This window comes from Balaenoptera borealis, assembly GCF_965194805.1.
Source record: "Balaenoptera borealis genome assembly, chromosome: 1".
NCBI lineage: Eukaryota > Metazoa > Chordata > Mammalia > Artiodactyla > Balaenopteridae > Balaenoptera > Balaenoptera borealis.
Window position 1 is genome coordinate 59185963 of NC_138860.1, and position 15555 is coordinate 59201517.

General features: G+C 41.3%; 1 protein-coding gene and 2 long non-coding RNA genes across 3 annotated transcripts in view; 2 read left to right on the forward strand and 1 right to left on the reverse strand.

Annotated features, from left to right (window-relative positions):
- Window positions 1-15555, forward strand: part of LOC309636332 — a 179226-nt gene that overhangs the window by 92586 nt on the left and 71085 nt on the right. The gene's annotated exons all lie outside the window — the stretch shown is intronic.
- FMO4 (flavin containing dimethylaniline monoxygenase 4) overlaps window positions 1-15555 on the reverse strand; it is a 33850-nt gene that overhangs the window by 8595 nt on the left and 9700 nt on the right. Inside the window, 3 exon segments of the mRNA XM_082389165.1 lie at window positions 5455-5807; window positions 6881-7080; window positions 7971-8113. Of these exon segments, the coding sequence (XP_082245291.1) occupies window positions 5455-5807; window positions 6881-7080; window positions 7971-8113 (696 nt within the window).
- On the forward strand, window positions 8121-14652 carry LOC309604770. The gene is made up of 2 exons (XR_014231037.1): window positions 8121-11436; window positions 13157-14652. It is a non-coding gene; the product is annotated as an uncharacterized lncRNA (long non-coding RNA).

The following is a 15555-nucleotide window of genomic DNA, read 5'->3' on the forward strand; positions in this document are numbered from 1 at the left end:
TTTACATATATTGACATATAATATTATTTATATTGTATATATACCTCCACATTATATTTGTGTGTGTGCATTAAAACTATTAGCTGGTGAACTGTAAATACTTAAAATGACCCTGTTTTTATAACCCTGCTTTGGTATGTCTTCATTTTGTTACGTGGGGAGGCTCAGGCATGGAAGGGGCCTGGCAGTCTCTCAGTCTCACAAAGGCTCTGTCGGCTTGAGCTGTTGTGAGGATGTGCTTCTTCTCAATAATCCACCTAGACACGGACAGTCTCTCTCTTCTGGCCAGTCCTGCCCCTGTCAGTTGCCAAGTTGCTGACCCCAGGGTGTGGGGTTACTAATCTACATGAGAAAGGTCTGACTTAGCTCTGTAGTATACCTGCCACTGGGATCATTTTATCCTGTATAAAGCTGGAAAGACTTCACTTGGTGGTTCCCAGACTGCCTCTTGGAGGCTCTCTGGAGAGGCTTGCAATCACTTCTATGGTGTGATCTAATCAAGTTTTGTTTTCTCAGCTCTGTCATTCTGATAAGCATTTTTGAGCTCATTATAAAATACTTAAAAAATCCAGGTACTTAAGAGTCTTCTGTGTTTTTGTTTTTGTTTTGGGATTGTCTTCTTTTTTTATTGAACATGAGATCTGCCCTCTTAACAAAATTTCTGGTGTGTAATACAGTATTGTTAAGTAGAGTCACTGTGCTGTACAGCAGATCTGCAGAGCATATTCATCTAGCATAACTGAAACTTAATACTCATCGAACAACAACTCCCCATTCCCCTTCCCACAGTCCCTGCTAACCACCATTCTACTCTCTGCTTCTATGAGTTTGACTATTTCAGATTCCTCATATAAGTGGGATCATGCAGCATTTGTCCTTCTGTGACTGCTTATTTCATTTAGCATAATGTTCTCCAGATTCATCTATGTTGTCACAGATGGGAGGATTTCTTTTTTTTTTTTTTAAGGTTGAGTAATATTTCATTGTCTGTATATTCTTTACCCATTTATTCACTGATGGACAGTTAAGTTGGTTCCATATCTTGACTATTGGGAACAATGCTTCCATGAATGTGGCAGTGCAGATATCTCCTTGTGATGCTGAGTTCAATTCTTTTGGATATATACCCAGGAGTGAGATTGCTGGGTCATATGGTATTTCTAATTTTAATTTCTTAGCCACCTCCACACTATTTTCCATAGTGGCTGCACTATTGCATTCCCACAAATAGTGCAGAAGGGTTCGAATTTTTCCACATTCTTGTCAACACATGTGATCTTTTGTTTTTTTGATAATAGCCATTCTTATAGGTATGAGGTGATATTTCATTGTGGCTTTTTTTTCTTTTTTTAAAAATTAGTTATCTATTTCATACATATTAATGTATATATGTCAATCCCAGTCTCCCAATTCATCCTCCCCCCTGCCCCCACTTTCTCCCCTTGGTGTCCATAAGTTTGTTCTCTACATCTGTGTCTCAATTTCTGCCTTGCAAACTGGTTCATCAGTACCATTTTTCTAGGTTTCACATATATGCGTTAATATACGATATTTGTTTTTCTCTTTCTGACTTACTTCACTCCGTATGACAGTCTCTAGATTCATCCACTTATCTACAAATGACCCAATTTCGTTCTTTTTTAAGGCTGAGTAATATTCCATTGTATATATGTACCACAACTTCTTTATCCATTCTTCTGTCGCCGGGCATTTAGGTTGCTTCCATGACCTGGCCATTGTAAATAGTGCTGCAATGAACATTGGGGTGCATGTGTCTTTTTGAATTATGGTTTTCTCTGGGTATATGCCCAGTAGTGGGATTGCTGGGTCATATGGTAATTCTATTTTTAGTTTTTTAAGGAACCTCCATACTGTTCTCCATAGTGGCTGTATCAATTTGCATTCCCACCAACAGCAAGAGGGTTCCCTTTTCTCCACACCCTCTCTAGCATTTGTTGTTTGTAGATTTTCTAATGATGCCCATTCTAACTGGTGTGAGGTGACACCTCATTGTTGTTTTGATTTGCATTTCTCTAATAATTAGTGATGTTGAGCAGCTTTTCACGTACCTCTTGGCCATCTGTATGTCTTCTTTGGAGACATGTCTATTTAGGTCTTCTGCCCGTTTTTTGATTGGGTTGTTTGTTTTTTTAATATTGAGCTGCATGAGCTGTTTATATATCTTGGAGATTAATCCTTTGTCTGTTGATTCGTTTGCAGATATTTTCTCCCATTCTGAGGGTTGTCTTTTTGTCTTGTTTGTAGTTTCCTTTGCTGTGCGAAAGGTTTTAAGTTTCATTAGGTCCCATTTGTTTATTTTTGTTTCTATTTCCATTACTCTAGGAGGTGGATCAAAAAGGATCTTGCTGTGATTTATGTCAAAGAGTGTTCTTCCTATGTTTTCCTCTAAGAGTTTTATAGTATCTGGTCTTACATTTAGGTCTCGAATCCATTTTGAGTTTATATTTGTGTATGGTGTTAGGGAATGTTCTAATTTCATTCTTTTCCATGTAGCTGTCCAGTTTTCCCAGCACCATTTATTGAAGAGACTGTCTTTTCTCCATTGTATATCCTTGCCTCCTTTGTCATAGATTAGTTGACCATAGGTGCATGGCTTTATCTCTGGGCTTTCTATCCTGTTCCATTGATCTACATTTCTCTTTTTGTGCCAGTACCATATTGTCTTGATTACTGTAGCTTTGTAGTATAGTCTGAAGTCAGGGAGTCTGATTCCTCCAGCTCTGTTTATTTCCGTCAAGACTGCTTGGGCTATTCGGGGTCTTTTGTGTCACCATACAAATTTTAAGATTTTTTGTTCTAGTTCTGTAAAAAATGCCACTGGTAATTTGATAGGAATTGCATTGAATCTGTAGATTGCATTGAGTAGTATAGTCATTTTCAAAATATTGATTATTCCAATCCAAGAACGTGGTATATCTCTCCATCTGTTTGTGTCGTCTTTGATTTCTTTAATCAGTGTCTTATAGTTTTCTGAGTACAGGGCTTTTATGTCCTTAGGTAGGTTTATTCCTAGGTAGTTCATTCTTTTTGTTGCAATGGTGAATGGGATTGTTTCCTTAATTTCTCTTTCTGTTATTTCGTTGTTACTGTATAGGAATGCAAGAGATTTCTGTGCATTAATTTTGTACCCTGCAACTTTACCAAATTCATTGATTAGCTCTAGTAGTTTTCTGGTGGCATCTTTAGGATTCTCTATGTATAGTATCATGTCATCTGCAAACAGTGACAGTTTTACTTCTTCTTTTCCAATTTTTATTCCTTCTATTTCTTTTTCTTCTCTGATTGCCATGGCTAGGACTTCCAAAACTATGTTGAATAAGAGTGGTGAGAGTGGACATACTTGTCTTGTTCCTGATCTTAGAGGAAATGTTTTCAGTTTTTCACCATTGAGAATGATGTTTGCTGTGGGTTTGTCATACATGGCCTTTATTATGTTGAGGTAGGTTCCCTCTATGCCCACTTTCTGGAGAGTTTTTATCATAAATGGGTGTTGAATTTTGTCAAAAGCTTTTTCTGCATCTATTGAGATGATTGTGTTGTTTTTATTCTTCAATTTGTTCACATGGTGTATCACATTGATTGATTGGCATATATTGAAGAATCCTTGCATCCCTGGGATTAATCCCACTTGATCATGGTGTATGATCCTTTTCATGTGTTGTTGGATTCTGTTTGCTAGTATTTTGTTGAGGATTTTTGCATCTATATTCATCAGTGATATTGGTCTCTAATTTTCCTTTTTTGTAGTATCTTTGTCTGGTTTTGGTATCAGGGTGATGGTGGCCTCATAGAATGAGTTTGGGAGTGTTCCTTCCTCTGCAATTTTTGGGAAGAGTTTGAGAAGGATGGGTGTTAACTCTTCTCTAAATGTTTGATAGAATTCACCTGTGAAGCCATCTGGTCCTGGACTTTTGTTTGTTGGAAGATTTTTAATCACAGTTTCAATTTCATTACTTGTGATTGGTCTGTTCATATTTTCTATTTCTTCCTGGTTCAGTCTTGGAAGGTTATACCTTTCTAAGAATTTGTCCATTTCTTCCAGGTTGTCCATTTTATTGGTATAGTGTTGCTTGCAGTAATCTCTTATGATGCTTTGTATTTTTGCGGTGTCCGTTGTAACTTTTCCTTTTTCATTTCTAATTTTATTGATTTGAGTCCTCTCCCTCTTTTTCCTGATGAGCCTGACTAATAGTTTATCAATTTTGTTTATCTTCTCAAAGAACCAGCTTTTAGTTTTATTGATCTTTGCTGTTGTTTTAATATAATTAGAAAATGCTGTGAAAGCACTTTAATTAGCCTTAAGTAAACATATGTGATAATTTAATCACAAATGCCATGGAATTTTTTCTGTAATACAAATAAATGAGATTTCCTAATCACCTTCTCCTCCCCTCCATTCCTCACCCTCCCAATTAAAATATCATGTTTGTCAATGTAGGAGAACATTTTAAAGTATGGTTGATATCTAATACATTTTTACAGTGTGACAGAAATCAATACTACTTAATATTGTGTTATATGCTATTTATAAATTATTGGTGATTGTTTTTATTCATTAAGGGTAAAATTCTGCTAAAGGACAGCTGGTTGGCTCAACTGTGATTGCTGTTTATATTTTTACAAATGCAATAATACAATTACAAATGGAATTATTTAAAATGCTTATGAATCTAAAACTTGCCCTACTTTACAGAGGTATGATAATAATAGCAATAGTAAGAACAACAGCTATAAGTTAATGAGCATTTACTCTGTGCCAAGAACTGTGCTAATTGCTTTGTAGATGTTATTCATTTTACAAAACCTTTGTGAAACAGGTTTTATTATCCTCATTTTACAGACAAAGGAACTGAGATTTAAAGAGGTCGTTGCAAAGCTAATGAGTTGGGATTGGACCCCAGTAGCCCTGACTCTATCACCTCTGCTCTTACAGTGATAACTGATAGCAATCTGTGTCCAGTGTCTACAGTGTTTTTATGGGCATTGCTTAAAAGTCACTATCTCCTTAGACCCCAACTTTATTCACAGTGTATATTATTTCAATGTCTTTCTTAGGAAGCAATATAAAACTCTGCTGATAGTCATAAATGGAAAGACTTAGGAGTAAATGGACTAAACTAGACTTGCTTTGACTAGGATAAAACAGGATCCTGAAACTTCTAATATTTTCAGTTACTCTGAGAAATGTGATTTTATTTTGTTGTCCAAATTTATTCTATCCACAGAGTCAAAGCCTCTTTTTCCACTCAGTCACATTAATGACATAAGCACACCCACCATAATATGACACATATATAAAATTAATTCTTCACTAAAATTTTTTTGGATGTTTTATGTTACTTTAGCTCACGTTTGTTTGATTTTAGCTAAATCTCAGGGGACTGGTTTCAAGACTCAGTTGTTCACATAGGGCTTTAAATAGAGTCCAGGTACCTTTGAATACTCTTGTGGCCCATCGTGCTTGGAGCTCTGTGCCTGCTAAGATGGATCCTGTAAGGCTGATGAAGCCAATCATAGCCAGTGTTGTCCTCTCTAGGTTTGAGGGAAAGACCAGCTTATACAGGAATATCTTCTTTGTGCAAAGGCTTTTGAGAGGTTCTTCCAGAAAGGGAAAAGAAAAGGTGTATCCTGTAGTGAAGATCACAACATCGATGTTTTCTTCCACTGTCCCGTCTTCAAAGAGAGCAGAGGTTTCTGTAAACTCCTTCACGCTGGTTTTCATAGTGACTGTCCCACAGAGGATACAGGTTGGCAGCTCATCATTCACAATTATTTTTGGTTTTTTCCTTTGACACAGAGGAGAAAATTATTCACTGTGGTTATATTTATAAGACACTCAGCAAATGATTTATTTAGTCAGTTCAAAATATCTGCCACGTCAAGGGAGTAAATTGACCAATGTCTAATTCAAAGTTGTCTATCTGACTTACTGTTTCTATAACATCTTTTGTTTTCCTGCTCCCAGTAGAAGGCATGTAGAAAATGACTAAACCTACTCTTTCCTGTGGGATTTAAAATTCTCTATCTCTTGGGTCTAATTTCTGGAGCAATGTCAGGATCAAGTGCATAACAATCCATTTGATAATCAGTTTTGGGTCCACATCACCCAGGCCTGAAAGGATTGGCATTTGGCAAAGAGGAAATTACAAAAAAATTTTTGGATTAGAAAAATTGAATCTATTGATAGAGTTTCATAATAAATATTTTCATGGTGAACATCATTCTACCTAATTGCAGCAGACATAATGTCTATAAAATTTACGTATTGAATCATTCGTAGTTATTAATTTTCTTCGTAAGTTGAAAGCCATCTTACCAAAGAAAAAATGTTTGGGTCATGCATATAATAAAAATCACATTTAATGACTTTACATGCATTTCAAAGTTTTCCTTTTCCTTGCCAATGTGTAGCTCTATATAGATGTGTATTAAAATATATAACTCTAGGAATTCCTATTGGCAGTTCATACCTCTAATCATTCAGCCAGAGTAGACATTTATTAAAGGTTAGTGAGAGCTGGCCCATCTGCACTCACTGGTGCTGCAAATATTCTATTTGTGGATGGCAGCCATCCTGTGAACCCTCAAGGCCAGTTTAAATTTCCTAATTTTCAAACTGGAAATAAAGCTTCCATCCTTCATTTTCTTCTAGCCTCATCAATTACTATTTTGCTACCAGACAGAGAGTACTCCTATTTCAAGAACTTCTGTGGTACTGATAGACATTGTCTTAAAAGAATAAGCTTAGAACAGGATAAACAAAGGCAATGTCACAATTATTGAACATTTTGAGTTCTGAATAAAATAGAATGAGAAATATTGATTAAATAACTTTACCATTAAATAAAAATATAAGTACCCCTTAGTAATATTTAGTCCATAATTAGTATGATCAAATCTTTTATTCAAGCCCCTCTCTTGACTCCACTTTAGTACACATGAAGGCAGAACTTGTGCAGTAAAATTACGGCGTCGTCTTGTACCCATCATATTAAATGGGTAGCCCCCATCTGAAGAGCGGCTGATGACCCAGGTACCAGTTCTAGTACTGAGAAGAACCTAAAAAGTAAGGCAAGAAGGATAAATGCATGTGCATCATTTTTGTGGTATTTTTCTTCACTATGTTTCAAACGATTTATAACATTCTGGCCTTATAACAACAGAGGACTGGTGAAGTTGTACCTAGATCTACAAATGACTAGCTGTTCCCACTGCTGTCATTATTTTCATAAATCACTTGGACCTGATCTATGTATCGGTTAAGTATGTTCATCATGTTTAAAGTAAAGAATTATAGTACTAGTAGACATGTGCTATTGAGCTGGCAATTTTTTACATGTAAGTAATATAGGATTTAAAGTGAGGTTTTGAGAAAGCAATTTTAACTAAATTAAATAAAAATCTATTATTTCTAAATCTAATCATTGTCCTATAATTTATGATAAAGTGGAATAGATTTCTAATTTGTGAATCTATGCTTGGAATTTCTAAAATCATTATGCATACTTCTTGGGCAAAGTAACGGGTGCTTTTACCTCAAAATGAAGTACAAATCTGACTCCTTTTGAAAACTTGGAGATGTTGAGAAAACAACCTCCCCTTTCTCTTTTTACATGGGGGTTTTTCCAGAATTACAGAGAGAGAGTGTGAAAGAAAGACAGTTGGCATGGGTAGAACAATTTGCTCATTTGATCTTGTTCGAGGAGTACGTCTGAAAAATACTTAGTGATCTGGCATCCACACAATTTTCTTAGACCCTTCTTGGAGATGGTTCAGTTCTGTAAAGCGTGCGTTATGAGAGGCTTTAAGGATTTTCAAGATTTTTTTTTCACTCACCCAGTGTCCACATAATTTAGCGATTGGCCGGTGTGTTTTATAATCTTGAATACCACTCTCCAGACACCAGAAATGATGCTGGGGGTGGGAGTGCAGATTCAGAGATGGTATACCTGAGCTGCGGTTCGACTGAGCTCCACCGCAATGTCCCCTCCAGTGTTCCCAAGACCGATCACTAAGACGCGTTTGTCCTGAAAGCCTGTTGGGATCTTGTACTCTTGACTGTGCAGGATCTGGCCTTTAAACTTATGGATTCCTGAAGGGACAGAAGGATCAGAAATATCTAGAGTTATAACTCCTTAGTTGGCAGGCATAGAGTCTGTGGGAAAAGGGAAGTCCCAGAAATATGGCAGCACTTTGCTCCTCCTCCCAATTGCAGGAAGTAGAACCAGTATATCATCCCCTATCCCACTGGATGCTGTAAGCCCAGATACTGATTTAGTATAACATGCCTTGTTAAAAACATAGGAGAACTTATATTTCATGCGTGTTCCGTTTTAAAGCAATTACTTAGGGAAATCAAGCTTACTGCAGACAATAATAAGAAACATCTCATGCATGACCTGAACATCCTAGACAAGTAGATTGTTGATGCATGTTATTTTACCCAATAGATATATTCTGTCAGAATGTGATTTATGTATATAACATGTTTACAAATTGAATTAAGAAATTTTCTTTTTTACAAAAGGAAATTGTGTGGCATGTTCTCATGTAAATAAAGTAATTATTCTTGTGATTTAGGCTTGTTACTTCATGCTTATTTTACTTTGTGTCTTATTATACGCTTAATGCCTTATTATACTGTATGCTTATTTATACTTTATTCTTTTGTTATTTATATTTGTATTTCTGACTGATCTTTCAAGCTCCTAACACTCTGTCAATAGAAGTATCACTATTACGATATTGATATACTATATATGAAAAGGGCTACCAAATATTTCTCCTCTTGATTTTTTTTTTTGGTAATTATCTCCTTGGCATATATAACAGACATAAACAATGGATTCATATAAACTAAGAATGGTAGTAACAGTGGAAGCAGAGCTATTTACAGTGCTGGCTGTGTCACTGGCAAAGTCCATTAACAATTCCTGAGAAATAAAAGTAGAATCTGGGTAATAACGTCTAACCTTTTTCTTTTCCTTTGTACTTAGTCTAGTTTCACCTGCTCATAGGATACCATGTGAAGAGGCCTTGTACCCAGCATTTCAGACCAGAGATCCTAGTGTGAAATGGCTGTGCCTGACACTTCAGCTCAGCAGACCACATGCAGAAGTGCATTCAGGGAATGCCTCTGAATCTATATTACCACCGACCCCGAGTCATTGGAAGGGAATGCCAGATAGATGAAGAATGATGGGGCCAGGGAGCTGCTAAGCTGGCACACCAATTGACCCCTAGGAGCCTCAGCTAATATTGGACATGGGGGGAAAGCCTGTTGAATTCTTAGTTGACACTCATGCCACTTACTCAGTTCTGAACACCAGATCAGGTAAACTCAGTCACAAGAGTTGTAAAATTATGGGGGTCTCAGGGAAGGTCCAAGAACGGGCATTCATAGAACCATCAGAATGTAAACTGGACAAACATAGGCTCACCCATTCCTTCCTGCATGTTCCCGAGTGCCCCGTACCTCTGCTAGGAAGAGATATCTTGGGGGCTACTATACACCTAATGGGAGACAAATTGGAGACTGGTGTCCCCTTAGACAAAGGGCACAAGATGATAATGTTAATGGCTGAGGACAAACCTCCCCAGACAGAGCAAGTTGACCTCCCTGGAATAAATGCCGAGGTCTGGGCCCAGGGATGGGTGGGATGAGCTGTAGGAGCCAGTCCCATGATAGTCCATCTAAAATCTGTACGTACATGGACCAATAGAAAACAGTACCCACTCTGCTGGGAGGTCTTGTTGGGAACTGCCCATGTCACAGGGCCTAACTGACCAGGGCCTTATTAGACCATGTCAGTCAGCCTGTAATACCTCCATTCCCCCCGTAAAGAAACCCAATGGGAAATACCAGATGGTACAGGACCTCAGGGCAGTCAATGAAGCCACTGAAGATATACACCCAGTAGTGTCTAATCCTACACCCTGCTGGCCACTCTACCGTCCACCAGGACCTGGGGCTCTGTATCAGATTTAAAAGATGTCTTTTTCTGTATTCCATTAACCACAGAGCCACAAGAAATTTTTGCTTTTGCGTGGCAGGACCCAAACATGCAACAAAAACAACAATACTGCTGGACAGTCCTGCCTCAAGGGTTCAAAAATTCTCCCACCATCTTTGGGGAAACTTTAGCTAAAGACCTAAAAGATCTACATCTGGAGGAGGGAACCCTCCTCCAGTATGTAGACGAAATTCTGATTGCCAGCCTTACTAAGGAGGCCTCTGACAAAAATACTGTAACCACCCTGAACAACCTAGCAGATAAAGGCTATAAGGTATCCAAGAAAGAGCTTCAAACACCACAAACTAGGGTGACCTACCTAGGCTTCATTCTCACAGAAGGTAAGAGAAGCATATGCCAGGAAAGGAAAGAAGTCATTTGCTGCCTCACCCCTCCTAAAAACTAAAAGACAGCTTAGAGGTTTCCTGGGGATGGCCAGGTTTTGCCACATCTGGATCCCTAACTATGGTTTAATAGCTGGGACTCTGTATGAAAAGTTGAAAAGAAAAGATAATGATCCTTTTGAATGGAATTCAGAATGTGAAGGGGCCTTTCAAGAACTGAAAAAGCAGTTACTTCAGACTCCTCTCCTGGCCCTCCAAAATTTAGCTAAACCCTTTGACCTTTACATTCATAAAAGAAAGGGAATCACCCTTGGGGTATTAGCTCAAAAAAATGGGACCCCTTACTCAGGTGGTTGCTTATTTCTCCAAACAATTAGATCAAACTGCTAAGGGATGGCCTCCTTGTCTACCAGCAATAGCAGTTACTACAACCCTGCTAAAGGGGGCTCAAAAGTTAACATTTGGTCAGCCATTCACTATACGGACTCCATACTGGGTTCAGGCTTCAGTTAAGTTCTAAGGGAACAGAATGGCTAACCCCCAGAAAGTCAATTCAAGTTCAGGCTATGCCTTTAGACAACCCAGTGGTTACCATAAAAAAACTGTCACAGGCTAAATCCTGCTACCCTGCTACCCACAGAAATAGGGCCCTTGGAGCATGATTATATAGAAGCCATAGAAACGATCTATTCCAGTCGCCTTGACCTAGGAAGTGAGCCTCTCCCAAACACCGAAGAGGAATGATTCACAGATGGGAGCAATTTTATGAGAGAAGGAAAAAGCCTGGCAGGATAGGCAGTGACCTCCCAGACCTAAGTCATAGAAGCAAGAAGCCTAACCCCAGGGACTTCTGTCCAAAAGGCCTAGCTGATAGTCTTCACCTGAGTCTTAGACAGGGAAGATTTTACACAGATGTTTACACAGATTCCCAGGATATGCCATCCTTCACACACAGGGCTATTTGGAAGGAAAGAAGTATGCCTGCTGTGGAGAATAAACAGGTGAAACATGGCTTAAATATACTGAAGCTCTTAGAAGCAGTACAGCTTCCAAAAAAGGTGAGTGATTCATTGTAGGGGTCACCAAGAGAAGGATGCAGAGGTAATAAAGGGAAACAACAAGGCCAATGCAACTGCTGAAAGGGCAGCCCTAGAACCAGTAACTTGGCAACTACCCCTCATACCTCAAAGGCCAGATCCATCCAATTATTCCTCAATCTGCACAAAGGAAGAATTAAACAGAGCCTGAAAATGGGGCTTCGATAGAGATCTAGGAGGCCATGCGTGGCTAGTTAATGAACACGGGCAATACTTCTTCACCCAAACTGCAGCTTGTCAAGCCATCAGGGAGGCTCATCAAGGAACTCACTACAGGCATATAATTGGCTAGTTGAGGTCATGGTAACTCCTGGCATGAAAAGTATAATCAGTCGGAGAGTTGAGACATGCCCCATCTGCACAATGAACAACTCCGACACCAGACCCCCGAGAGGCCCCCAGGTAAGGCCCATTCAGACCAGAGGGATATATCCTGGGGAAGATTAGCAGACTCATTTCACTGGCATGGCGAGAGTACCTGGCAATTTCTGGTATCTCTTGGTGCTAGTAGACTCTTTTTCTGGGTGTATAGAAACGTTACTAACAGAAATAATTCCCAGGTTTGGGCTTCCAGGGTCCCTACAAAGTAATAATGGTCCAGCATTTGTGTCTCAAGTGATGAAGGGGATAATGAGCACTGTGGCAGACCTTGCACTCAGCCTAGAGACCTCAATTGTTGGGGACAGTAGAAAGATCCAATCAGACTTTGAAATGGGCCTTAGCCAAGCTATGTCCAGAAACTCAAGAAGACTGGATTAAGTTGCTTCCAATTGCCCTGCTCCGCATGTGATTAGCCCCAAGGGATAAGTGAAAGTTAAGTGCATTTGAACTCATCTATGGTACAGCCACTACCCGAGCCCGAGAGAAGGGACACCTTAACTTGAAATGGAACAACTCAAGTGTGCCCTCCAGGGAGGAGAAACTATGAAAGCTTTCATGGAATATGGTAACCAGGTGCTGCCTGCACCCACCAACCTGGCTCTCCACCCATTCTGGCCAGGAGACTGGGGACACCTAAAAACCTGGAAAGCCAGCAGCCTGCAAGACCAGCTCAGTCCTAAGGGGAACGGACCCCACTTGGTGACCCTAACCACCTACTCTGCCCTGACGTTGCAGGGATCGCTCTGTGGCCACATCACCCTTGAGTGAAGAGGACCCTAAACCCCAACCTCCGGAGAGACAACCTGGGGCCATGGACCCCCCACCCTGACTCATGCGAACCTCTCTCTGACCTGAAGCTTTTTTTCCAAAAAAACAACAAAATGTGACCAGGGATACTTAGGCCACTGCAGTGAGCCTCCATATCAGGGCACGTTTGCCTACAGGCAAAAGACCTAGATACGTGCATTTTTAGGAAAAACTTGCTCTTGCTAATATTTGGGCCATGTATCTTAAATTATCTGGTGTCCTTTGTCTCCAAAGGGTTAGACAAACGATGGTCGCTCAGCAATACGAACAGTTAGGGTTGAGGCCTGGTGACCATCAAACACATCTAAAGGCATCTGGGAAGAAGTCTGGTCCTCTTCCAGGGGGGGAGGGTGTACAAAAGATGGACCTGCGCCCCCTAGCGCCCCTCAAGGATGAGGAGCAGGACAAAAGAGAGGAGGGATTTGTCACCAGCAGAGCCTAGTCTGGGTAATAAGATAAAGTCTAACCTTTTTGTCTTTTCCTTTGTGCTTAGTCTAGGGTCACTTGCTCACGGGGTGCTGCGTGCCGAGGCCTCGCTCCCGGCCCTTCAGACCTGAGTTCCTAGCGTGAAACGGCTGCGCTGACGCCTCAGCTCGGGGGAGCGTGCGGAAGCGCAGCGCGTGACCCTCAGTTGAAGGCGGTGGCGGTGACGGGCTGCGTGCAGAGTCTCTGGGTCCAAACCTCGATCTGGAGCGTGCGCCGTACGCCTGTGCCTGTCTCGCGAGAACTCTGCCCCCTCCCTGCGGACAGAACCCTGCAACGCAGCCCCACCGCGTCCTCTCCTGGAGAGCGCCTTCTCTAGAGCCAGATCTCGCACCTGTCCACTCTCTAATCAAAGAATAAAGCTTTCCTCTGCTTCTGAACCAAATTTGGTCTCTTGGCTCGAACAGCACCGGGCAGGAGGACCCTCGTTGGGGACCAACTCGAAAGGGTCGGTGGTAACAGCTTCAGCAATGAGAGGTGGCAGAGGAAACAAACAGCGATGGGGCCGGCCACCTTCAGACCCCGTGACCGGTGAGATGAAGCCCTGACAATGAATCGGAAAGGGAGGCGCTGCACTTTAGAGGGTTCCTCAGCCTCTCACCCCAATACTTCAAGTACTTCTGCAATTTTAATGTAAAAAGATGAAACTGTCTCCTGGAACCTATCATTCTCCTACCAGACAGTCACTGCTTCATTCATTTACTCAATAACGTTTATTGAAGAGCTACTATATATAACACAATGTTTTAATAGGAGTCTTTGCCTGCTGAGGCCCCCAAAGCTGCAAACTGAATGCACTAAATATGGCAACAAATAGTTGCCACATTCCTAGGGAGGTGCTAAACCCACCAGGCAGAATTTGCAAAGAAGGTGTACGCAGGCCAGTTTTGTGATCCTTTGCCTCTCACTTACTTTCAGGGATTGAAGTCAAAGTGGCCAGAGGTTGGAAATTGGAGACGTTTAGGAAAGGATTTAAAGTGCTGTTGCATTTTTTGTCTCCTTGACACGAAGCCGTATTCGAGGGGCTTCTGGGAGACCCCTGCGAGACCTCGACCCTTGGAGTCTATTGAGCACGGAGACTGGTGTGTGACCCACGCTTGAACTGCCTGCAAGGGGTGGCTGCACCAGTAGCGAGTTTTTCATCTACTGCTGACGGTGTGGAATACATGTCTCATGTGGACCAGATGAAAGCCACGCAGGAGAGAGCCTGTCTGATGCCAGTTTAAAGGGACTTTGCACAAGGTAGCCATCTGGACTGGCAATGAGACCTTAACAGATAGTCTATGGAAATGACCTGGGGAGGAGCTAGGGTTCAGGGACTTGTAAAGTGGCCAGTCTGAGAGTGCTTGGTCTGTAGCAACAGGGGCTGCACGGAACGATCCCTAGTCATGGGGCGTCTCTCTGGAGCAGAGCCTAGGAAAGCACCCCACAAAGCATGGATCTTAAACACCCCCAAGGCCTGAGAGAACTAGCACCCGGTTGGTGCCAGTCAAGAAAGACTTTTCCTGCCCCCTTACTTCTTCTTGTCCTTGCCCTGACTCCAGTTCTGGAAGGGCCAGAGACTGCAGCTGGTGAGTGAAAGGTTTGCAGGAGGAGGAGCTGGCAGAGGAAGGGGGCAGAGCCAAGCGCACCATGTCTTCTCACTGCGGCTGTCAGCACAAAGCAGGAGCCAGCTGGGGGAGGGGAGAAGCTTCATCATTACAGGTAATTGCCAGTTTTTACTATTACACGAGACAGAACATTTCAGTTATAAAAATGAGAAGTTGGGGGAATTCCCTGACAGTCCAGTGGTTAGGACTCTGTGCTTCCACTGCAGGGGGCACGGGTTCCATCCCTGGTCAGGGAACTAAGATCCTACATGCTGCGTGGCACGGCCAAAAAAAAAAAAAAGATGACAGAGGAGGACTTTTCATTATTTGAGAGTGAGCAGAAAAGTGGTGGGAATGGCCTGAAGTTGCAACCAAGGGCAGGAGAAGGACAAGCCCCACAGATGAGGCCTGCAGGGACATTACAAGAAAAAGTACAGTTGGTTAATAACTCTACATTACATGACCTGTACTTTCTACATTGTATAACCCAAGGCACTGTTTCAGGTTTTAGGTTTAGGAGATGTGAGAATAAAAGGCAGTCTCTACCCTTAAAGAGTTCATCCTCGAGTGAGAAATAGGTAAACAGACAATAGCTAACTAACGCTTATTCAGACCTTACTAGCAAGTCCCAGACATTCTTCTAAGGACTTTATACATATGAATTAATTTAAACCTCACAACAACCCCATAGGGTGAACAGTATTATGATGCAATTTTACTAATGCTGAGAGTGGAGGCACAGAGAGCTTAAGCAACTTGCCCAAGGCCATACAGTAAGTAGCAGAGCCCGCCCGATGGGGAAGTCAGGTCATCTGACTCT